We start from the raw sequence: 26,634 nt of genomic DNA on the forward strand, positions 1-26,634 counted from the left end.
TAGCCAAAGAGTGAACGCTTGGCTACTGAATATTACCGTACTTAATCTAACAAATGAAATCCGAAAGAGAGAGATAGAGAGATAGAGAGATAGAGAGAGAGAGAGAGAGAGAGAGAGAGAGAGAGAGAGAGAGAGACCAAGAAGAGTGATAACCTAACCTTTATTTTGTTCTTACTTTGCCGGGTGATACAAATCTCTCTAGTTAGGCGTTTGTTACTGGGCAAAAACTAATTAAAACGTCTCCATCCTCGTGGTGGCTGGGCGTTTGTGCGAGACCAACGAAAGCGTTCCGTCTGTAATTAACTTGAGGTATTCCTCTGTACGAAGGGTCTCTTGTCAACACGGGCTAGTGAACCTCCTTGTAGCGAACGAACAAGACACTGCTTCTTTTTCTGTAATCAAACGGGCGAACTTGCTCACTTTTCAATTTCACGTCAAGGAGCCCGCGAAAAAACTGCTGAAAAACTACCGGCCGTGGCCTACTCGCGATTACCGGTGTCCTTCTCTCTCTCTCTCGCTCTCTCTCTCTCTTAACATTCTCTCTTGACCTAATTCTTTTTTTTAGGCAGCATACGATGCAACACTTATGGGTCTTGCATCGTATGCTTGCCTACACCTGCATAATAGGTGCGTGTTCTCTCTAGCTCTTTCGCTTTTTTTTCGCTGCGTTTTTGCGGTGCTCTCCTTTGGGCTTGCTTGACAATCATCGGTGACTAAAACGAAAGCCACTAGTTAGCTGCATTTACACTATGTGCCTAATACTGTCCAACATGCCTTGCTGAGAATAACGGGAAAATGAGGGACAGCAAACGAAAGGCAAGAAAACTGCTTGTCCTCGTCACGCATTAGATAAAAATTATTCTCTTTTTTTCAGACTTGATTTATAGAGAATGTAAAGAACAAAGTAGGACATATACGAGGACTGTCCCAAAAGTATCAGATTTACCTCGATTTCTTGACGCTTAATTTGGTAACCATCGTTATGCTGGGAGTAGCATCCTTCAAAGTAGTCTCCATTTGATAGAATAAGATGCTCATATCGACATTTCTACTTATTAAAGCATTCTTGAAAGTCAGATTTTGAATCGTCTTTAATGCATTCATCGCATTAGTTTCAACAGTCTCTTTATCGTCGAATCGATGTCCCTTAAATGGCATTTTCAATCGAGGAATCAGCCAAAAGTCGCAGAAACTATAACGGGACTGTATGGAGGCTGGCGGAGCTGCGCAACACTATGTTTCAATAAATACTGATGCACAAGGTTTTGGTCGTTTTCTTCTGATTGCATCATGCAATCTTTCCAAGACTTTAACGTAGAGTTTTTTGTTGATTGTTTAGCCTATAGGAACATATTCGTAGTACACAACGCCCTTATAATCGAAGAAAACCAGACCAGAGCCAGAATTACTGTCATCAGATGTGCGGCCACTTTTGAACCACCTATACCACTCTTTTATTTGGGTTTTGCCCATACACTCATCTTTAAAGGCCTTTTGCAACATTCCAATAGTTTCCGCACAACTTTCAGCGAGATTGAAGCCAGCCATTTTTAGCAATAAATGAATTGCGACAAACGCGTTCTAAACAAATACATATTGCGCGGGAACTACGGCGTTTCCTCGGTATTTCGAGCTACTGACGAGAAGATTAGGAGTTACTGGTAACGTTTCTACTTTCCAGAGGTCGCCTGAGTCTCTCACTGAGCGAAGCTATGAACGTAAATCGGATACATCGGAAACAGGCCTCGTATGCTGGGTATTTATACGGTTATTATTAAAAAAATAATGTAGAAATTGATAGTTTCCATATTCAAAAACACAAGGCTCAAGGAAGTTACTTGTGGCAAAGTAACCTAATCAAATTTAATGCTTCAAAATGATCTCAAGAGCTACAAACAAAATTTTGTGATATCTAGTATTCATGAGAAAAACTAATCCAAATACAGCTATATAAACTTATAGCAGCAACAAATTCAATAAAATAGTTAATTCATTGTTTAGTTTGGTTAAAAAATCTAAAAAAAGACAAGAGCTAAAGACTGACACATCTTTACTTAACTACAAGGATACATCAAACGATATTGATATCTATACTGGAATGATTTGAATGAGCTCGTTGATTTTTTGCACTTGCTATTGCTATTGCTATTGGAATGGAAGTAAGAAAAATTTTATCAATGAAATTTATTAAATCAATATTTAACGAATTGATTTTACATATTGTTTATTTGTCTTGTTTTAAGCTTTTTTACACACAGTTTAGACAGGTTAGATAGTAATAGTAAATTGATTCAAAAAACTTTGCAATTACTTTGCTTTACATCGCGTATATGTACATTTTATTTTTTATTGCCACCGAGGTTGCATTGGTTTACTCTATTTTTTTCATCCCCAATTTTTCATGCAAAATTGAAATGATTTTACCCTTTGATACCCCTGTAGTCTCAACTAATTCTCGCAATTTTAATCTTCTATCACTCAACACCATATCGTCGATTTTATTGATCATTTCGGGCGTACTCACTTCTACGGGACGTCCTGAATGAGGTTCATTTTTTGTTGTTGTACGGCCGCGTTTAAATTCATTTACCAAATATTATTAATTTACCAAGTAAATTATTTCAGTTATAAAGAGTCTTAAACACGGAGGCAGACTTGGCATGAACGGCGTTCAACTCATCTGTGATTTATTTTGGTGTAAGGCCTTTCAAATGAAAATGTTGTATCACCTCTCGAAACTCTGTTTTTTCCATTTTTCAAATAAACCAATAAGTTTTTGTTCAACCAACGCTCACAAAAAAACGACCTAATGAATCGAGCTAAAACTTTGTATGATATCTAGTTCGTAGTATTGCTTGCCAAAAACATCATAATTTAAGTGTGACGAGCGCCATCTCTTGGATTTTGAAAAGATTTATTAACCCCTCTTCGTATATACAGAGAGGACAACTTGCTTAGTGTTAGGAAAATAAAAATCTATAAAGATACGTCGTGAGACGTAACACTGATACTGGTTCGCAGGCGTGGAGGCACTCCGAGGAAGTAGCGCTTCCTCACTAAGGTATCAAGCACTCTTGTCCTTAGGCTTTAACAACGGAAACACACAATGGGCAAAACTATTCCGTGTAGCGTTCTGCTTTTCAGGAGGAACTAATTAACTGCTACTTAGATAGAGTTCTTAAATACTTCTCACTCGGAGCACCAAATTAGCCCAAAAACATAAGCAAAGCGGTCCTCCGCAGCCCTCGGGTGAGACCGATCCAGCTGCCTCAGGTTTATGGCCCATGCAGTGTGTCTGTCGTACGCCTGTCGAACACATGCATCAATTCCTCAATTCAGACGTGACAAACCTGAGGAACTGACACTTTCTAAAAATTTTCTTTCTGTCTTTCTCCCGTGCCCGTTTGGCACGAGCACAAATCGCGTGAACAAACAGCAAGACTTATGCAGATAGGTTTTCTCACTGTGACTTCCGTTTGCAAGAGTTGAATTGTTACCAGCTCATCATCGAAAATGTCACTAGTATGGAAATTTGATCAAGCTATGACAGATTCGGTACCATAACACTCTTCCCACTTATTTACCAACTTAACATTAATACGTTTTAATTCACTTTTCGTAGTCTTGTCGTACACTGCATTGATGAATGGTTTGAATACCATTTTTCTCAAACTTATTCTTCGTTTGCTTACGCATATCACTATTTAAATCAATATATGTCTTGAGCCATAAGCTTTCGTTTAACTACTCTCTCCTCTCGTTTCTCTTCCTTAATCGGTTTTAACCCTTTTTGGCTATTCGCGACTTGTGCACTGTGCTAGGCTCTCGCGGGCTGGCACAGCTGAATTAGTGATTAGGTTTTCTTTCTTTATTGTGTATCGAGTCGGTTGTGAGATGGCAAGGCGCTCACGTGCCGGTCATCTCATTTAGTGGTAAGAAGTTATTGTGTATTAGGTTAAGGTTTGATAGATTGTTTTATTCACCATCGCTCAAGGTAGCGATTTTATAATAAACGTATTTGGTTGGTAAAAGGTAATGTTTATTGCGATCGCCTTTCCTCTTCTGCCTTGCTGGGAGCGATACACCGCCTCCCTTACCTCCCCCTTAAAGAATTTGGTGATAGCGGGAAAGGATTATCGGCCAAGGACGGCTAACGCTATTACACATAATCTCAAAGTTGGCAGAAATGAGTGTTTTTTGCATTTTTAGGTTAGGATATCTCGAGAACTTGACGTGATGACTCCATTCTAATGCCGGATTTGGATTCAGCGGATAAAAAACCTTCAGGTACACTTAGTACGTATCTTTGTTTTTTGGCTGTTTGCCTATGTTATTGTACGACTTTGTGTTATTCTTTAATAACTAGAATACTTTATAATAGATGAAAATGATCATTTTACTTAAGGGGTTAGGTCCAGTTGTAAGGCTAAAAAAAACGCTTTTTTTGCACATTTTTTGTGAAGACGGGTTTTATTATTCATGAATAAATCTTTTTGTACATTAAAGATACACATTTCTAGAAGTTACAGAAAAATTTTTATGTCAAAATGTCCATAATATTAGGAGATATAGTCAATTTGCCGAGACTCCAAAAAAAAGACGTTTTGCGGTGATCACGATTGCAGCAGTCTGGATCATCTGAAATAAAAAAAACGAACGAGGATCTTTAGTAAATCAGTTCATGCTCCGGATGGACGAAGGGTTTAGTCATATTTTGATTTTTCGCAACATGGCGGACGTTCAAAGTCAAATTTTTTTTTTACTCATATTTTCGTCACTTTTTCGGCTGTAAAAAAAAAACTTTCATCGTACGAAAAAATCCTTCGTCCTTTCAGAGGACAATTATACGTAAAATAATTTCAAGAGGATCGATATAACCGTTTTCGAGTTTCAGTGATCACTGACTTGGAGAACGTGGTTTCGAGAAAAACGCCTTTAAAGTTTTGAGTATAGTTTACATGCAGATAAAAATTTTTTTTATATACCTATACAGTATCATCTATTCCAGGATCATACAATGTACCTTCCTTTTGCTTATCAGCTGCCCCAGCAGCGATTTTCTTCCGTCGCAGAGCAACTCTGGCCTCTTATGCCATGCTCACGCTTATGCCATGTTCCGTCTCCAGAAACTGTTATGTCATTATCTGCTTTTGCACCGTGTTCAGCATTTGACGCAATTTCTTCTCTAACCGCCTTTTTCATAAACAATTCTGCGACGTGTTTACTCACTTGAGAAAGTTGATTTAGTATCATGCTGTACGTATTTTTAGCTAGAAACGGTGGCAAGTCCATCAATGCACAAAATTTTGTTGCTCCTTGATAACCAATACCTAATACTCGCATTGCTAATATAAATTTACGATTTATACTATAACTGTGACCAATATATTTACATGATGGTATATATTGAGGCGCGCAACTCTTACACATCACAGAAATTTTAAATCCAAGGCCACGTTCGCTGACGATGCCAAAAGCCACTGCTTCGCTGCATTTCGCACACTTAACAAGACTCGAAATCACTGAAAAAACAGTCAAAAAATTCTAAATTCTAAATTCAATCGAACCGTCTTTAGGCACATGGTATTCATGTTCATCCTTGAGTTTTTCTGCTGACGCACTCAATCCATTGTCTGAAGCCTCTGCAGCTTTGGGATTAAACGACTGCTTTCTTTTTCTACTTCTTGCCTTACAAACGTGGTCACTTTTTCTTGACTCTCTCGACACTTTTTTATCCATTTTACACTCAAAACATCGAAGTTATTTGAAAATACAGATGCGCCCGGACCGAGCAATGCAACGTGCGTTCAGCTCAAAGTTTCAAGTTCAACTACTGCGTAAGCAGCTGCTAGCCGAAAATGTACATTAAAATCTTACAAAATTATACAATAGAGATGTATTTCAATGTAGTACAATGTATTTAAGCTATGTATATGCCAGGCAGGTAAGAAAAAGACCCCTATAACACGAACAACGGTCGAACGCACAGCTGCCGCTACCTACCTGTTTTTAAGCACTCGAGGTAGGTGTGTTCTAAGTTGTATATCTAGGTGAATAATGGTCCGATTGGTCTAATAATTTCAGGGAATACTTTCAAAATGTTATACTTTTAGAAAATGTAATAAAAAGAAAATCGATTTTTTGAAAATCATGACTGGACCTAACCCCTTAATAAGGAACAGTAAAAAAAATCAATAATGTAGAAAATATCAAATAATCAGTTTTTATTAGTTCATTATCGAAATAAATATAATAAATAAATAAATTATCAATCCATACGTTTTGATAGCTTTAGAAATTCATGTTTCTTGTCAGTAATAATAATAATAATAATAATAATAATAATAATAATAATAATAATAATAATAATAATAATAATAATAATAATAATAATAATAATAATCTTCAGTAGTATAGTGGTTAGTATCCCCGCCTGTCACGCGGGAGACCGGGGTTCGATTCCCCGCTGGAGAGCCAGACGAATCACAGCAGGAGTCGCCCAAGGCTCAATCCTTGGACCCGACTTCTGGAACATACTGTACGACGCACTACTAAGACTACCGATGCCACCGGGGGTGGAGCTGGTTGCCTACGCCGATGATGTGGCTGTGGTGATAATAGCCCGTACCCCGGAGCTGGCGCAAATGCTTCTGAACCGCGCGATGTTACGAATCAATAGATGGATGACTGAACGCGGACTTAGCCTTGCCCTGGCCAAGACAGAACTCATCCTTCTGACGGGAAGCAGGATTAATACCCTGATTCCCATGACAGTCGGAGAGGTATCGCTGCGGACCAGTGGGGCGGTCGAGTATCTGGGGGTGACCCTAGATACGAAGATGACCTTCTGGCCGCACATACAACAGACAGCGAGGAAGGCGGCAGAGAGGACTTCCGCTCTCAGTCGTCTTATGGCAAATACATTTGGACCGAGACAATGGAAGAGACGACTACTGATGACAACGACCCACTCGATCATGCTCTACGGGGCGGAGGTGTGGGCCGACGCGTTGGGGGTCAAGAAATACTGCAAACGACTGACAAACGTACAAAGACAGGGAGCACTGAGGATAGCCTGCGCCTACAGGACAGTCTCGGCTGAGGCTGTCCTGGTGGTGGCGGGGGTTATCCCGATAAACATGCTCGCCAGAGAGCGGAAACGCGTGTACGAACGAAACAGCGACATGACCAGAACGGAAGCTGCCCAGGACGAAAGAACTAGGACGATGACGGACTGGAACAAACAATGGAGGATGAGCACGAACGGAGCATGGACTAGACGACTCATTGACGACCTGAGACCGTGGACGGAGAGGCAATTTGGGGAAGTGAATTTTTACCTGACCCAGTTTCTTACCGGCCACGGGTACTTCAGGAAATATCTGTTTGACAGAAACAAAGTTAACAGCGCCGACTGTAAATACTGTGGATACAAATGTGATGACGCAGAGCATACATTTTTCAAATGCTCACACTGGAACGACGAAAGGCAAAGACTGGAGACGACGCTTGGAAACATCACGCCCAACAACATTGTGGCAAAGATGCTACAAGACAAAGACTACTGGACGGTAACGGCAACGTACGTTGAGACTATCCTACGAGGGAAAAAGGCGGACGGTTGCCTGGAAGTCGAGTGTTAGACGAGAAGAATGCGGGAGTAAATGGTATGAACAAATGGATGAATGTGAATAAACGGACGTAACGAAACGATACAGGACCCGTGGACAACGAGAGGACTTGACGCGGTTCTCCAGCGGGAAGTAATGCTTACGCGGTTCCCCGCTGGAGAATGGTGTAGGTGGACTTTACTACTCTTCCCCGGATGGTTTACCCTCCGGTTGAAGAGAAGCGGGATTTGGGCGTTCAGCTGGTCTTCGACGACCCGGAGGCTCCTTGCGTTCGATTGATAGATCGCTTGAAACAGCCCGGTCTGAGAGGATCAGCGAGTCACGTCACACGGCGGGTGGGAGAGTGTAGGTGGGTAGCTTCGGTGAACTGCCGTCACACTCCAACCGTTATGGTCCATGAGGATTTATCCTGTTTTTTTACCACCATAAAAAAAAAAAAAAAAAAAAAAAAAAAAAAATAATAATAATAATAATAATAATAATAATAATAATAATAATAATAATAATAATAATAATAATAATAATAATCACCCCGGGTTCCGATCGGGTGAAAGCCCCGGTGGCCACGGGCAGCGGCACGGATTTTGAGGGCCGCACTTTGTGCACGGGAATGGGGGGAAAGACAGGAAAAAACGACAAGAAACTACTGAACATACCGAGACGACAGAGGACGGACAGTGGGTCAAGCGGCGGCAGCGGGGTGAGCTACGTCTCTGCCGCTGAGGGCCAAGAACCGACGACAGGACGAACACCGACAAGAACTAGTGATACACGAGACGTGACGGTACCGCTGCGGCGCATACAAGTGCCACCTGCGCGGAAAAACGAGGGCTCCGAAAAGCAGACCTCCAACACTGACGCCGACATGAAAGACGTGGACAATGACAACGGACATATGACAGAAAACCTCCAGCTGTTTCGCACGCAGCTCAGGCGCATTGATGCCGCGCTCGAAAAGATGGAGGCACGGACTAAGATACAGAGAAATATTAGTACGGACATAACGACTAGTATGGCTGTAATAAAGGAGGCGGTGGAGATTGCATGGAGTGAATGCGACCGCCTAAATCCCCTCCTGGAGTCCGTAAACGACAGGAGGACAGAAAGACAGAAAAGAAAGAGGGAGGACACGGGGGCCAGCCCTGAGCAAGCCGTGGCCTATCAAAGGGTTGCAGACGAGTCAGGCTGGACCACGGTGAACTCCGCGAACAGAAAAAAGAGGAAGTCTAAACAGAAGACTAATGACCAAACGACGGAGACGACTTCCCTCAAACAGAAGACGCAACAGACTACCCCTGTGGTGGCGCTGGGCGCGCGGAGGGAGAGGCCACTAGCTTCGACATCCGCAGCGGCGACGCCTATCCACGGGAACAAACGGCCCGAGCTGGACAAGAACCGGCCCAGTGCGGGTGGTTCCCGCCGGAAGGGGGGGACCAACGTTATACTGGTACGGCCAAACGACGGACGAACGTACGCGGATACCCTGCGCAGACTAAAGACGGAGATTAATCCCGAGGGCTCTAAAGTGAATATCTCGGGATATCGGAAGACTAAGGACGGAGGACTCCTCATGCGCTTTCGCTGTAACGCAGACGCAAGACGGAAGTTCCAGGAGAAACTCCAGGTTACTCTTGGAAATGAGGGTAATGTACGAGACATGACACACGGACAGACACTAGAGATACTAGACCTCGACTGTGTTACAGACACGAATGATGTACAGAACGCATTGAAACGAGAAACAGGACAAGATGCGGACTTTAAGATCCACATTTTCGGACCGAATAAACACGACGTTTGTATGGCAGTGTTCGAAGCAGACAGAGACACGGCCCACAAACTGCTCAAGAAGGGCAGAATTAAGATCGGCTGGGTCAACTGTCGGCTGAGAGAAAGATTGACGGTCCCGAGGTGCTACCGGTGCCTCGGATACGGACATAGACGAACGGACTGCACAGGACCTGACAGAGGACAGTGCTGTTGGAGGTGCGGGGGGACCGGCCATGTCGGGAGAGCCTGCCCCACCAAACAGCCGACGTGCTTCCTATGTTCCGAGGCGCGTGCAACGGAGAGGGCGCACGTCCCGGGAACGGGAGCGTGCGCGGCCTACCGGGCAGCGCTGGAGGAGTGCCGGAAGCAGACACGACAATGACAGGAATCTTACAAGGAAACCTGCGTAGGTGCGAGGCAGCCCAGCTGCTTATATCACAGACAGCGAAGGAACGAAACGTAGACATACTGATACTGAGCGAGCAACTGTGGGACTTACGAGAACAGGACGGCTGGTTCTCGAATACCCTCGGTACGTCGGCCATATGGGTCAAAGGCAAACCGGCTAGGAGAATACAAGCGTCTGGCAGGGGGGAAGATTACGCGTGGGTGAGGGTAGATTCCGTCACCTACGTTAGCGTATATTTGACCCCAAACTGCACGATGGCAGTGTACGAGGAAAAAGTCGGTAAGCTGGAAGACGCCCTCACAGGTCTCCCGGGTGACTTTGTCGTCGCGGGAGACATGAACGCGAGAGCGGTCGAGTGGGGTATGACAACGACGGACAAACGAGGAAGACTGCTTCTGGAAATGGCCGCAAGGCTTGATCTGGTAGTGGTCAACCAAGGGACGACAACGACCTATAGACGACCGGGCTTCGGATACTCAATACCCGATGTGACGATGACGTCAGACAGGATCTCGTCGCGGATAAGAGGATGGCGGGTGACCGAGGACTATACAGCCAGCGATCATCAGCACATCGTCTTTGAGGTGACAAATCAATCGACGAACATACGAAACGGACAAACTAGAGACAGGACTTCAACGTATTGGAACTTACGACGACAAGATAGAGAGCTGTTTGACAAACTGCTAAGGGAGGCACCGTTACCCGCCGAGTCTGTCCCGGCAGAGCTTGGTCTGCGGGAGCGTGCCGAATGGATAACGGACAAGACAACGGAACTGATAACGGAACTGTGCGACGCCACGATGACTCGACGCAAGGGCCGAACACACAAACGAGCAATGTACTGGTGGACGGACGAGATTGGCCTCCTCCGTGGGGAATGCATTGCCTGCCGCCGGAGGATGAACCGCGCACGGAAAAAGAGCAGACCAGACGCGGACGAACTATCGACAGCGTACAAGATGGCACGTAAGAGACTGACCACTAAAATAAAGGACAGTAAAAACCGATGCGCTAGACAGTTGTGTGAAGAAGTGGAGCGGGACCCCTGGGGACTTGGCTACAAGATTGTGACCAAGAAATTGGGGGCCCTTGGCCCTTCTGAACCAAAAGACAAAGACACCATGAAAGCAATAGTAGATGGACTTTTCCCAAACCAACCAGAGACGGAAGAAATGACGAACGAACAAGAGACGACAGTGCCAGAGTTTGTCGGGGCAGAGCTTATTAAGGCTGTGTCCACGATCAAGCCTGGTAAGACACCCGGACCAGACGGTATACCGGGAGAGATCCTCCAGCAGATCGTGAGCGTACGTCCAGGACTCCTCCTGGATAAGTATAACGCGGTCTTACGTGCGGGCATCTTTCCCAGACGATGGAAGACTGCTAGACTGGTTCTCCTGCATAAAGGAAAAGGAGAGCCGAATAGTCCGTCTTCCTATAGACCCCTGAGTCTTCTAGACACAGCGGGTAAACTTTACGAAGCGTTATTGAAACCAAGACTGACGAACGCGGTAACTGCAAACGGAGGACTTGCAGGAAACCAGTACGGATTCAGACGGGGCTGCTCAACTATAGGGGCGATTCGACAAGTGACCGACGCCTTTCGGCGGACGAGGCTCGTGTGCTACGGAGCGAGGCCAATAGTACTTCTCGCGACTCTTGATGTCAGGAATGCCTTCAACTCCGCTCGGTGGGGGGATATTCTGGAGGCCCTACAAACTTTCAGGGTTCCCGAATACCTGATGCGGGTGATGAGGGAGTACCTACACGACAGATGGATTCGATACGAGACGACCGACAGAACAGTGACCAGACGAATCACAGCAGGAGTCGCCCAAGGCTCAATCCTTGGACCCGACTTCTGGAACATACTGTACGACGCACTACTAAGACTACCGATGCCACCGGGGGTGGAGCTGGTTGCCTACGCCGATGATGTGGCTGTGGTGATAATAGCCCGTACCCCGGAGCTGGCGCAAATGCTTCTGAACCGCGCGATGTTACGAATCAATAGATGGATGACTGAACGCGGACTTAGCCTTGCCCTGGCCAAGACAGAACTCATCCTTCTGACGGGAAGCAGGATTAATACCCTGATTCCCATGACAGTCGGAGAGGTATCGCTGCGGACCAGTGGGGCGGTCGAGTATCTGGGGGTGACCCTAGATACGAAGATGACCTTCTGGCCGCACATACAACAGACAGCGAGGAAGGCGGCAGAGAGGACTTCCGCTCTCAGTCGTCTTATGGCAAATACATTTGGACCGAGACAATGGAAGAGACGACTACTGATGACAACGACCCACTCGATCATGCTCTACGGGGCGGAGGTGTGGGCCGACGCGTTGGGGGTCAAGAAATACTGCAAACGACTGACAAACGTACAAAGACAGGGAGCACTGAGGATAGCCTGCGCCTACAGGACAGTCTCGGCTGAGGCTGTCCTGGTGGTGGCGGGGGTTATCCCGATAAACATGCTCGCCAGAGAGCGGAAACGCGTGTACGAACGAAACAGCGACATGACCAGAACGGAAGCTGCCCAGGACGAAAGAACTAGGACGATGACGGACTGGAACAAACAATGGAGGATGAGCACGAACGGAGCATGGACTAGACGACTCATTGACGACCTGAGACCGTGGACGGAGAGGCAATTTGGGGAAGTGAATTTTTACCTGACCCAGTTTCTTACCGGCCACGGGTACTTCAGGAAATATCTGTTTGACAGAAACAAAGTTAACAGCGCCGACTGTAAATACTGTGGATACAAATGTGATGACGCAGAGCATACATTTTTCAAATGCTCACACTGGAACGACGAAAGGCAAAGACTGGAGACGACGCTTGGAAACATCACGCCCAACAACATTGTGGCAAAGATGCTACAAGACAAAGACTACTGGACGGTAACGGCAACGTACGTTGAGACTATCCTACGAGGGAAAAAGGCGGACGGTTGCCTGGAAGTCGAGTGTTAGACGAGAAGAATGCGGGAGTAAATGGTATGAACAAATGGATGAATGTGAATAAACGGACGTAACGAAACGATACAGGACCCGTGGACAACGAGAGGACTTGACGCGGTTCTCCAGCGGGAAGTAATGCTTACGCGGTTCCCCGCTGGAGAATGGTGTAGGTGGACTTTACTACTCTTCCCCGGATGGTTTACCCTCCGGTTGAAGAGAAGCGGGATTTGGGCGGTCAGCTGGTCTTCGACGACCCGGAGGCTCCTTGCGTTCGATTGATAGATCGCTTGAAACAGCCCGGTCTGAGAGGATCAGCGAGTCACGTCACACGGCGGGTGGGAGAGTGTAGGTGGGTAGCTTCGGTGAACTGCCGTCACACTCCAACCGTTATGGTCCATGAGGATTTATCCTGTTTTTTTACCACCATAAAAAAAAAAAAAAAAAAAAAAAAAAAAAAAAATAATAATAATAATAATAATAATAATAATAGTAATATATATTTCTTGCCAGGCTGGTCCAGTGAGTGGTTACAACACACTGGTCAAATGCTAGATTCCAACGTCCACAACTGTGCCCGGTGGAAACGTTGTCCGTCGCGTCAATGCTCTGAGCAGCAACGCTATAACGGACATGGCCAAGAAGATATGACTCACAAATGACGCAAAAGATAATGGTATTCTCCCGATATGCCCAACCATTAATCACTTACATACACCTACACTTACACATTACACAAACACTTACACACACACGCCTCTTGGCAAACCGGAATGAATGAATGCTCGGCGACCCTATAAATGGGGCTTACCGAAAGAGCGAATGCCGGGTACCCCTATAAACGGAGCCGCCCGAAAGCGAATGAAGGGGATCCCTCTAATCGGGCTCTCCCCGTAATCGAAGCCCGGTTTTGCCACTATGGGCACTCACAATCACGCACACTCTACAGGGGGGAACATTGAAGAGAAGGGGGGACTCAGGGGCCGTGCGTTGTTCCAGCGCGGTTAGTGGAGTCGCAACCACGAGAGCCAACAATTGCTAATATCTCAAAAAGTATATTTTTTTTTGAAAAATTCTTGCTCCTACGTATTCCTGAGAATTTTTTCTATCGAAATCAATCATAAAATTCAAGGGCCCGACATATCGGAAAGCGTAGCCCTAATCAAAAGAAGACGCCTCGGCGTAAAGCTGCGGTAGTGCTCCAGCGGACTCACGGTCGAAAGCGACCGGACACCAAGGCATCTTGACTTAGGGCTACGCTTTCCGATATGTCGGGCCCTTGAATTTTATGATTGATTTCGATAGCAAAAATTCTCAGGAATACGTAGGAGCAAGAATTTTTCAAAAAAAAAAAATATACTTTTTGAGATATTAGCAATTGTTTAAACAAAAAGTTAATAACTTTCGAAACAAATTTTTTATTGTTTATTGTTGTAATTATTTCGAAAGTTCAAGGTATTATAAGTAATTTGGGAAAAATCCGATTCGGTATCTTTATTAGTTTTTTAGATTAAAGCTAAAGTACCTTTCGACCGTGAGTCCGCTGGAGCGCTACCGCAGCCTTACGCCGAGGCGTCTTCTTTTGATTAGGGCTACGCTTTCTGATATGTCGGGCCCTTGAATTTTATGATTGATTTCGATAGCAAAAATCCTCAGGAATACGTAGGAGCAAGAATTTTTCAAAAAAAAAATATACTTTTTGAGATATTAGCAATTGTTTAAACAAAAAGTTAATAACCTTCGAAAAAAATTTTTTATTGTTTATTGTTGTAATTATTTCGAAATTTTAAGGCATTATAAGTATTTTGAAAAAATCCGACTTTGATATCTTTATTAGTTTTTAAAATATAGCCGTTTGAAAATTTTTTATCATTTTTCTTTAATTGTTAATAACTTTTGATATTTAATGTATCGTCTCCAAAATTTGGGAAAAATCTCAGTTTTATGTGTACAACAATTGTGCCAAATGAAAAAAAAATCCGTAACCTAAGGGTTACAAGTCAATCGAAATAGCCAAGAATTACCCAGATATACCTTAAGTGGTATCTTCTCAGGGGGAATCCACCCCATGTTCCAATCGGGAGAAAGCCCCGGTTGCCACAGGCAGTGGCACGGATTTTGAGGGCCGCACTTTCTACACGGAGATGAGAAGGACAACACGAAAAAACGAAACGAATCAGAACCTACTGAACTTACCAAGACGACAGAGGACGGACCGTGTGTCAAGCGGTGGCAGCGGGGTTAGCTACGTCTCTGCCGCTGACAGCCAAGAACCGACGACAGGACGAACACCCACAATAACAAACGACACACGAGACGTGACGGAACTGCTGTGGCTCATACAAGAGGCGGCGACGAAAATGGCAGATGTGCCATGTTCCGGGCCGCTCTGGAGGAGTGCAGAGGACGGGCTGGAGGACGGACAGAATAATTCACGGAAACCTGAATCCAAATAGGCCTGCAGACATGCTCTTACCTTAGATAGCCGACGAATATGACGCGGATATCCTGATCCTGAGTGAACCATACAGGAAAAGGACGACCCAGACATACATTAAAACCGAGACAGAGACCACTGCTATCAGGGTACGGGATGGCAGCCAATCTAGAGTCTCCAATCGCGGTGTCGGGGACGACTACGTCTGGGTCACCGTTGGCGCTGTCACTTACTTCAGCGTCTACCTGACACCCAACTGCACCGCGATGGAGTTTGAAAAAAAGCGGCACTCCTAGAAGACGGGATCAGGGACCTGCCGGGGATGTCATCGTTGCGGGGGATTTTAACGCGAGGACGACCGAGTGGGGAATGAACAAAACGAATCGACGCGGACGACTACTGCTGGAAAAGGCCGCAAGGCTCGATCTAGTAGTGGTAAATACGGGACATACGCCGACGTATAGACGGCCAGGTATCGGAGACTTTATCCCCGACGTCACGATGACATCGGACAAAATCCTGCCACGGCTGAGAGGATGGCGGGTGATCGAAGACTACACAGCCAGTACATCGTCTTTGAAGTGGTGGGATGGACGAAAACGAGATGAATGAGAACCCACCAACCCCCGAGGTGGAATCTACGTAAACTTGACGGACGAAAATTTTCGGAAGAGCTGTTGGCAGCACCGGCTCCAGGGGAGAAAATTCCCCCCCAACTAACGGGCCGACAAAGAGCGGAAAGACTGACAGACGAGACGGCCAAATTAATAGATAGCTTGTGCAGAAGCACAATGACATAGGTCGACAGATACAACAAAGACAACCACAATATTGGTGGACGAACGAGATAGCCGAGCTACGCAGGATATGCCTGATAAATCGGCGACGAGTGAAAAGGGCAGGGGGCGGACCCGAAAGGGAAAACCTCCAAGCCATATATAAAACAGCACGGAAGACGCTGACGAAAGCAATAGGGGACAGCAAGACGCGACTGATGGATGCGATACAGACCGGAGGGGGTTTATCAGATATGCAATTCGGTTCCAGGAGGGATCGATCGACGATTGGAGCGATCCAAAAGGTGGTCGACTCTTTCCTGGAACTAATCGGACATTGCCACGCAGCGTGACCTACAATGTTGTTGGCGATGCTCGACATTAGGAATACTTTCACTTCGGCTAGATGGAAGGATATCTTGGAGGCGCTGAAAAGCAACTTCGGGATCCCGCCATACCTGCTTTGGGTTGTGGAGGATTACCTAAAAAACAGATGAATAACGTACGAGACGATCGAAGGATAAGTAATGAGACAGGTCACCGCTGGAGTGGCATAGGGCTCGGTACTGGGACCTGACTTCTGGAATGGCTTATATGATAGCTTGCTTCGGCTTGAGATGCCGCTCGGAGTGGCTCTCGTCGCCTACGCTGATGACGTGGTGGCGGTGATTACGGAGAGGTCTCTCGAGCTGGCGCAGCTGGCGTTGAAGCAGACCTTGAGACGAGTTGGACAATAGATGATAGAAAACGGACTACAACTCGCAACAGGAAAAACGGAACTGATGTTCCTCACGAGAAGACGCATACAGATGATACTGCATATGAGGGTGGGAACATGCAAGATGGAGACCAAGAGGGAAGTCAAGTACCTTGGGGTAACCCTCAATATACGAAGATGACCTTCTGGCTTCATATACAGAAAACAACCCGAAAAGCGGCAGAGAGGATAGAATCCTTGAGTCGCCTGATGGCAAATACGACGGGACCGAAATTGGGAAAACGACGACTGTTAGTGGCGACAGCTCACTTGATCCTTCTATACGGCGCGGAAATATGGGCAGACTCTCTGAAGACAAAGAAATACTGTAAGTCGATGATGATGGCACAGAGACAGAGTGCACTGCGAATCGCTTGCTCCTACCGAACGGTCCCTGCGCAGGCTGTTTCGGTGATGACTGGCGTAATATCCGTGGATTTTCTGGCCTTTGAACGCAAAAGGATCAGCGGAGCAGTACGAGAGCATCGCGAACATAGGATGAAAGAACGCGGCAATCGCTGAGAGGGATAGGACAATTGATATTTGGCAAGGCCGATGGACAGAGAAACGAGGTGGTAACTGGACGAGACGATTGATATGGGACTTAAGGCTGTTGCTCGGAAGGAAATTTGGTGATGCAAATTTCTACGTCACCCAGCTCTTGACGGGCCACGGGTACTTCCGACGGTACCTTTACAATATGAACAGACTACGAACACCCGACTGTAAGTACTGTGGAAACGAACGAGACGATGAGGAACACACGTTTTTCGCGTGTGATCTCTGGATAAGACTCAGACAGGAACTGGAAGAAACTGTCGGCAGTATCACCCCCGATAACATTGTGGCTGTGATGCTGCGTGAACCTGAATGGTGGCGCTTAGTCGCTACTTATACGGAAACTATACTGAGATGTAAGAACGCGGATGGCTGCCTGACAAATGACTGAACAGACGAAGTGACGCTATGTAACGAGATATGGAGGAACGACACGAACGGATGAACACAGACAGACCCTCCAGTCAGAAGTAATATCAACATAGTCTCTGGGTAGGGAAAGGACACGTAGGAGATGGCAGTTGAGTGGGTAGGCTTGTGTTTTTTCGGGGAGTCCCGTATAACCCCTCAGTCAGAAAGACTATGGAGAATCCGTAATAATGATTCCGCAACTCCTCAATACATATATTAACAGAAACATTTAAGCATTCAAGTCACTCCTAATAACATAACAGTATAAAAATCTCACAAAAAATTATCTATTTGAATTTGATTGAACTGTAAAATTATAATAATGTAATTAAATGTTTTTTTCATAAAAAATGCTAACCTTTGTTCTTGATAACTATTTTGCAGATTCTTGGCATTCTCAGGATAAAATTTTCCAAGATGGATGCTAGGATTTTTTCCATTCTTCTTACAATATCGTCCATAAATGTTCTCTAGACGTAGGGCAGATTTTCCGTACTGCTTGGTGGAGTTCTTCCTATAATAATTCAATAGGTTCAGATCAGGTGATTGTGGAGGCCATTTCATGATTTGTAGTATTTCCCGCTTCTGCAAGCTCTTCAAATAATTTTTACAAATATTCGAGTTATGTTTTGATTACTTTTGTATTTTTCTTTATTTAATATTCCTTCAATTCAGATTCAGTCCCCTACTCTAGACCCTACAAAACATCTCCAAACCATCACAGATCCTCCACGTGCGTTGACAGAAGGTCAAATGCACTCCCGAGAATGACTCTCATTCTTACGCCTCCTAACATAAACTTTTCTTTTCGAACCAAAAACTTCAAATTTCGATTCATCACTCTATAATACTTTCCTCCAGTCGTTTACAGTCTAATCCTTATACTTACTCTTTCGTCGATTTCATTCTTTTCTTCCACTTTTCTTGAAAGTGGTTTTTTGACTGCTATTCTTCCATGAAGCCCTTTTTTGCAAACTTTTGTTTGACTGTAGTGACACTAATCGATTTACCAATACTTTTACTTACTTCTGATAATAATTCTACAGCCGTCAGGCGGCGTTTTCGAGTACTCAAGCGAACTATATTATCATCTTGTTTCTTCGTCATCCTCGGCCTCGGCCTGCCTACATTTTTTCTTGTGGTCACTGTGCCAAATTTTAAAAACTTTTTTACGTTATAATCAATAGTACGCCGTGAGAACTTAATCGTTTTAGCTATATCTTTACTACTCTTACCAATTTTGTGAAAAGCCACGAATTCACTACGGCTCTCTATTGCTACATTCGCAGTTTTTCCCATACTGGCGACTAAAACTGTTGTATGAAAGAAATGGCAGTTTATTAACTGTGTTCATCTCGAGTATCACGGTGTCATCGTATGTTTATAAACAAAGCTGAATTACGCATGAAGTGAAATAATCAATTCTTAGAGTCTATCTTATTTTGATGATTCCAAAAGAATTCAACGTTATTTCTTCATTGGATATTAATTTATATTTCTAATACTTTGTAATTTAAAGATGATAAAAACTTTTTGTGCTGTATTTATGAAAATTCCTATATTGATTTCAGCTTCAGAGAACTGAAAAATCATAGAAAATAAAAATCACAATTTTTTCATTCATGGAATACCACAAAGTCGTACAATAATCGACTCCAAAATATAGAAAAAAAAACTGTTCGAAATAAATCTGAGAAAATTTAGATTCATTCTACGCTGCAAATTACACATTTTTTTCAACTAAAATTTTCCTGTGCGTGTAGATGATACCAAAATAATAATTCTTGAAGAAAACTGTTTTTTGTTTTCTTTCAAACGTCTGTAACCTTTAAGTTAATTATAACATCCTGTTACCTTGCACTCGAAAGCTCTATAAATAAGCTTCTCTTTTAGATTTATCGTGGAAATTATTCCTATAAAAATGTTCGGAATGAATAGTAGACAAAAAATTTTTATATACCTTAGTAGATAAGCAATGTATGTTCTGGGACACAAAGGAGCCGACAAAGGATACCGCCAATGTATAAGGGATATGTGTATGTTCTGGGACACAAATGAGCTGCCCGATGAAAATGTCACGGTAGTGACATCTTTTATTTTATGGTCAGACCCCATGCTGAGTGTCTAAAAGGCATTTGATGTACCTTTGACACCACCCACCTACCAGTGGGCCCCATGCTGAGTGTATAAAGGGCATTTGATGTTCGTTTGACATCTCCCGCGTGCCAGTGGATGCCGTCAATGTATAACGGATATGTGTATGTTCTGGGACACAAAGAGGCCGGCCGGTGAAAGTGTCGTGGTAGTGATACCTTTTAATTTAAGGTGAGACCCCATGCTGAGTGTATAAAGGGCATTTGATGTTCGTTTAACATCTCCCGCGTGCCAGTGGGCCCCTTCGACAGTGTCCCCCTCCCACTCACCCACCCATCCACCTACAGACGTTGTTAAGGTAGAATGCTGTATAAGTCGGTAGGGTGTTTGGTAAACTACATGATGGTCTTTCTCTCTCTCTCTCTCTCTATCCTTCTCTGTCGCTCTCCTTCGATAGTAGGGCGCTTAGTAACCTTATTATGGCTGAGTGTGGGCCCTCGGAGAGAGGGTAGTATCTTTAGCTTGCTAGGTGCGTACGTCGTATAGTGTAGATGCTGTTCTCTCTCTCTCTCTCTCGCTCTCGCTCTCCTTCGTTAATAGGACGCTTAGTAAGCTTATGCTAGCTGAGTGTGGGTTCTCGGAGAGGGGGTAGCGTAGTAGTAGTAGTAGTAGTAGTAGTTTTTTTTTTTTTTATTTATTTATCCGAAGAGGGGGGAAATGCGCAACCGCACTGTCAGTGGCCATGCGAGACTCACTGGTGTGTGGGGCTGTACCTTACTTGTACGACCCACTAAAACCCTTCCTCTTTTTACCAGTTCTCATCGAACATGAGAACACCACCCTAGACCCGCTTTCGCATTACAAATGGTGGCCTTTTCTCCGCTGGTATGGCGTTTACTCCTTTCTTTTCCTCTTCTTCCGGAGATCACTCACGGGGTTACTCATCGGTGTCCCACGCCCGCCTCCAGGCTTGCGTGGTCTCTTCTTTCTTCTTTCTTCTTCGCCTATGGCACGTCGAAAAAATACTGTTCTGCGCCTCAAAAGACGCAGGGGTGCTGCTAGGTCGTCATCTCATGTGTGCCGTGTATTGTCGATCAAGCATTCTCACGTCTTCGTACTGTCATACCTTAATCGTCGACCAGTTCACGTTCTTCAACCTTAGAACCGTTTCCACGAACTTGGCTACGGCGTTCCAGTTTTTTTCTTTCTTGAGCATCAACTCCACGATATTTTCGGGAGTGAATTGTCCAATCTTATTCTCTAATAGTCGTCGTTCTGCCTGCCACAGATCACACGTGAAGAAAGTGTGTTCTGCACTGTCGACGTCGTGTCCGCAGCCGAGGCAGTTAGGGCTTGCTACCTTTCCCTGCTTGTATAGGTAAGATCGAAAGTACCCGTGTCCGGACATCAGTTGGTTAAGGTAATAGTTTACCTCCCCGTGGCCCCTTTCTATCCACTCTTTAAGTTTTGGTAAGAGGCGTGCGGTCCACATGCCTCGGTGGTCCCCTTCGTACCTCTGTTGCCACTGGTCGACAGTTGCAGTCCTCTCTTCTGCCGCTATCTTTACTCTGTCCAAGGCTTGGCCAGTTCCTTCTGCGTCGCGTCTTCTTTCGTAAAGCGTCTTCCGCTCCATCGCCAGCAAGTCTACTGGGATAACTCCCGCAATAGCTAATACCGCAGGCTCTGATACCGTGCGGTATGCACTACTAATTCTGAGAGCAGCCCTACGCTGGACTCGAGCTATTTTTATGCGGTAAACTTCCTTTTGCAGTGTCTCTCCCTATATCTCCGATCCATAGAGTAGGATGGAGTCTGTGACTGACATTAGAAGTTTCCTCTTGCTGGCCCTGGAGCCGCCGACGTTTCTCATTAGTCGACTGAGCGATTGTGTAACCGCCGATGCCTTATCCGCTGTTTTTCTGATGTGTTCACCGAAACTCATCTTCGAGTCTAGGGTGAAACCCAGATATTTAATGTGCTCCTTCGTCTCGATATCTAGGACCTCAACATGCATCTCTTGGATGTTATCGAAGGTAGCCTTATGCCTCCTTGTGAGGAAGATGAGCTCGGTCTTTTCAGCCGCAAGATCTAGGCCGTGGTCATCCAGCCATCTCCTGAGTATCCGCATTACGTTGGATAATTTCCACTGGATTTCCCCCTTGTTTCTTCCTGTGATGACGATTGCTATATAGTCTGCGTAGCCTATCAAGTAACACCCATCGGGCAGTTTCAGTCTCAGGATATCATCATACGATATGTTCCACAGCTCTGGTCCCAGGATTGACCCTTGTGCGGCTCCAGCGGTTATTTTCTTAACTCTCATACCGTCTCTGGTTTCATATAGGAGCTGTCTGTCGTTGAGATAATCGTCCACCATACGAAATAGATAGGGGGGACGTTATATTTATCTCTCAGAGGACTCACCATGTTTTCCCATGTGATCGAGTTGAACGCGTTCTTGATGTCGATAGTTGCAAGCAGTACAACCTTCTAAGAATGTTGGTTATTATGTTGTTCTTTCTGAAACGTTTCGCTTACTACTGCAGCTGCGTCGGCCGTGGATTTGCCCCTGCGAAATCCAAATTGTCTTTCGGAGAGGCCTCCTCCAGCCAATACAGCTGCCTGAAGTCTAGGTCTGATGAGCTTTTCTAGCACTTTGCCCGCTGTGTCCAGCATGCACAAAGGACGATTGCCCGATGCACTATTTGGGTCACCTTTCCCTTTGCCTATGAGCACCAGTTTCTGCCTTTTCCACCTTTTTGGAAAACACCCTGTTTTCAGGCATGCGTTGTACATGCGCAACAAGGTGTAGGGCGCTATTTCTCTGACCAGCTTCAGAATTTCAGAAGGGATTCCGTCGGGCCCTGGGGCTTTCTGGTTCTTCATGGATCTCACTGCTGTTTCCAGTTCTCTTTCGGTGAAGGAGGGGATCTCGTCAGCCTGGACTTCTACTTGATGGATCTGCCTCTCTTCGTGTTCTGGAAATAGTGTTGCGACTATTTCGTCCATCACTTCGGTGTCGCGTGGTGGTGGTTTTGCGTACTTTCCGAGTTTCTTTAGTACGATTTTGTAACCCAGACCCCACGGATCATTATCCACTTCGGCACAGAGAGCTCTCCAGTGCGATGATTTACTCTTCTTGATGGCTAGGCCGAGTAGCTTTCTTGCTTTTCTCTCGTCCACCTTACGCGCTTCTATCTCATTCCGATCATTTCCTCTTCTTGCTCGTTGAGTTCTTCTTCTCAGGCGCTGGCACTCTCTTCGTAGATCCGCGATCTCATTATTCCACCAGTAGACTGGGGGTCTTCCTTTTTTGTCGTCCTTCCTTGGCATTGACGCCGCGCAAGTACGCTTGAAGAGTTCCATTGTTGCTTCCACGAAGCGTTCCGCATCTTCTGTACTTTCCGCCGGCATTTCCGCTAGTGTTTTTTCTCCTTGCTGTATCACTGATCTGAACTTTACTTCGTTCAGCTTCGCTAGATTCCATCTAGGGGCACGCTGTTGTTTTCTTCTCTGCTGAAATTGGCCAGTACTGCCTGATCCTGCAGCTAAAGGGGCCTACGAGTAAGACTTTCATTTTCATGAAAGTAACCGCATTCCTAGCTGGTAAGTTAACAAAAGCTATCACCTGTTCCCTCTGATTTGGGTTTGAGAGTTTCACTACAGGATCCTCAGCCAACCCCGGGATGGCCTTTTTTACTGCTGTTTGGACCTGTTCTACTGTATTTCCGCTGTTTAAGTCGAAAACCCTGACAGTGGTCGTAGCCGGTACGCTTTCTAATTGGCCGGTGGCTTTAACAGCTGTTGTCAGGGCGTTAGTAGCAGCGGTGGTACTCCCAGTCTTACCTTTAAACTTTATCAGCAAAGCTCCACTCCGTGTTTTGCTGTACTTATCAATCTTTGGTCCCTCCTCAGGTATCGTAACCTCGTTAATACTTTTGAGTATATCCGCGAACGATTTTCCTGGTGCGGGTTTGATGATTACCGCATCTTGTGGGGGTCTCGGCTTTCTCCTTCTGTTCTTCTTCTTTTTCTTCTTTTTCTTTTGCTGGCGTTCTGATACGGGTGTTCCCTGTGCCGCTTGCCTACCTAGGTTAGCGCTATTCCTTTGTGCGCGTTGCAAGAGCTGATGTTGCTTGCGGCGGTCTCTTGGGTTGAGTTCCCAACCGCTATCCTCTGAATCCCCGAATATCGAGGATGCTGACGATGGAGGTTTGTTTCCATCTTGGGACCAAACATCGCATGTCGTAAAGGACGCTGCACTTTCGGTCCCAATTCTGGGCACGTTTGCTTGCAGTTGGAGGCCCTTTGCAGGCCTACTCTTCTTGTCCTGCTGTGAGCTCCCACCCGGTGGGCTAGAAGGCTTCCTCTTTGGTCGTTGTGCTTTGGCCTGTTCTCCGCTTTTCAGAATTTCTTCCGCCCGGCGCAGAAGTTTTTGGCCATCTGCTTCTCGCCTTTTGTAGACGTACTGAAGCTCTTGCACGGCTTGCTGCAGATGAGGTGTGCCTTCTTTGATGGGTTGTGCCATGTTCTTCTGCCTTTCCATTGCTTTTTGGAACCCTTCAAGTATCTCCAGCATCTTTTTAAGGCTCGCCTGTATGAGCTGGTCTGACTCTTGTACTGTCTCTTGGTGCCTGGTCAATAGCTCGACGATCCTGTTTTGGGATATTGTATGCGGGGTCCCACCCCCTAGCGTTTGGGATTTTTGATACGGGGTTCCCTCCCCTAGCGTTTGTACAAACTTCGTTGACAGATTTATTGTGGCGCCACCAGAAACCGTTGGGCCACTGCCGTTGCTCACCCGGGCTCTCACCGGATCGGAAGCATCGGACGGATTGGGTACCGCCTGGTTTACCTCGTTATTTAATAAACCTGTCATATTTGGTTTTTTTTTTTTTTTTTTGTCCAATTTCTAGCGACGATTGCTTATTCGTCATCTTCGTGCCGAAGGTGCTTATATCGCAACTAGCCAGAATAACTATTGGCCGTTACCCGGTCCGCTACGCCGGGAGACGTGCTCAGATGTGGTGGGACTTCCTGATCTGAGGTTCTCTTGATCTCTTGAGTCTGAAGTTATGTTTGTGTCTGTGTGTTGTGTTGTGCCTATGTGCGCGTCTGTGTGTTTATGTGTGTGTGTGAGTGTGTGTGTATGTGTATGTGTGTGCGTGTGTAAGTGGTAGTTGGTCCACGGGAATTATTGAAGAGAAAAGGCGTTTTTCCATATAAGTATGATAACAGTTTTGAAAGATTAAAACAGACTCAATTACCACCTATCGAATATTTTCATAGTTAATTGATAGATCGCAACATCTCTGAAGCTGACTATGAGCATGCTCAAAAAGTGTGGAATGCATTTGACATCATTGATTAAGGACAGTATTCTGATTTATATTTAAAAACTGACCTATTACTCTTGGTTTTTTTTTTTGAAAATTTTCGTAAAACTTGTATGGATGCGTATCAACTCGACCCAGCACACTATTATACTATTTCTGGATTAACATGGGATGTTATGTTAAAGTGTACAAAAATTGAGCTAGAACTTTTAACCGATATACGAGGTGTGTTCAAAAAATACCCGGAATTTTTAAATTTCGCGGGTCTGGAGGGTCCGATTATCAAAATTTTTTATTGTGTTGGTATACATGCCCCTGAAGTATGATAAAATTTTCAGCTATATTCACTGTTTACTTTGTCTGCGGTAGTCGCTAAGGTTTGACGTGTTTTTATCAGCTCGTTTTTTAAAAGAAATGGATCAAAGAATTTGTACTAAATTTTGCGTAAAAAATAGAATAAAGTGTAACAAAGTGTGTGAAATGTTACAAAAAGCCTATAGTGAGTCTGCTATGAAAAAAATAAGTGTTTACGAGTGGTATAAGCGTTTCCAAGATGGCCGCAAAGACGTTGAAGATGATGAAAGCTCCGGTCGACCCAGCACGTCAACAATCGATGAAAATGTGAAAAAGTGGAAAAAATGGTTCTGAATGATCGCCGAATCACAATTAGGGAAGTTGCTGATGAAGTTAGCATATCAATTGGCTCATGTAATAACATTTTTTCAAATGTTTTGAGCATGAAACGGGTGGCAGCAAAATTCATTCCAAAACTGCTGAACTTTGACCAAAAAAACAATTGCATGAACATCGCTCAGGAGCTGTTTATTGGATTTAGAAATTATTAGGCGTGAGCAATGCAATATACGAAGTGTATTGCACCAAGTAAGAACAGAAAGAGTGCAGAAAGTAGCACTAAGTCCATATGATGATAAACGATATATATTCGATAAAAATCCTGATACACTTCCATGGGGTCATTACAAAACTATTGAAACGTCAAAGCTTAAAATCAAGAGTGCGGAACAACGAAGAAAAAGAAAGATCATAGAAATGGAAGAAAATCCTCAAGAAAGTTGTAAGCTTCCTCCAACCTCCGATAGAAGTCGCTCAGAACAGAGTAGTAATAGTGGGGAGGAAGAAGGCTCAGTTAGAAAAAGACTAAGGATAGAATAATGAGAGAGTGGGGACAACGGTAGAGTGGGGGACAACGGCAGACATAGCGACTGAAGTCGGAGGAGTATGGGCAATGGAATCATATGAGAAATTACTCAATTGGGGATAACGCGAAAAGAGAGGGAAATTACGGCGGCTCGAGTTCTCAGAGAGGGGACGCATGGTACAAAACGGAGAACACACCTTAGTCCGTCGCAGTTATTCAGCAGTAGGTTGAAGCAACAGCAGTAGTCTCTCTTCCTAGTTGTCCTATTCGACTTCTAGATTTTCTCTTAAAAGTAAATTTCTTGTATACGAGTAGCTCTCTAACTATATC

At 44.9% G+C, this 26,634-nt stretch overlaps 2 protein-coding genes and 1 non-coding gene across 6 annotated transcripts in view; 2 read left to right on the top strand and 1 right to left on the bottom strand.

The window, feature by feature from the left end:
* LOC131669076 (glutamate receptor ionotropic, kainate 2-like) overlaps window positions 1–26,634 on the bottom strand; it is a 1,402,504-nt gene that overhangs the window by 138,658 nt on the left and 1,237,212 nt on the right. The gene's annotated exons all lie outside the window — the stretch shown is intronic.
* Window positions 6,403–6,474, top strand: Trnad-guc (transfer RNA aspartic acid (anticodon GUC)). Its single transcript has one exon. It is a non-coding gene; the product is annotated as a tRNA-Asp (tRNA).
* LOC131669094 (uncharacterized) lies at window positions 9,536–10,818 on the top strand. The gene is made up of 2 exons (XM_058943724.1): window positions 9,536–10,394; window positions 10,478–10,818. Exons 1-2 carry the CDS (start codon window positions 9,678–9,680, stop codon window positions 10,487–10,489), a joined length of 729 nt encoding a protein of 242 aa, XP_058799707.1. The 5' UTR covers window positions 9,536–9,677; the 3' UTR covers window positions 10,490–10,818.

Source organism: Phymastichus coffea, unplaced genomic scaffold, assembly GCF_024137745.1.
Source record: "Phymastichus coffea isolate CEN01 unplaced genomic scaffold, Cenicafe_Pcof_1.1 PCOF00007, whole genome shotgun sequence".
Taxonomy (NCBI): domain Eukaryota; kingdom Metazoa; phylum Arthropoda; class Insecta; order Hymenoptera; family Eulophidae; genus Phymastichus; species Phymastichus coffea.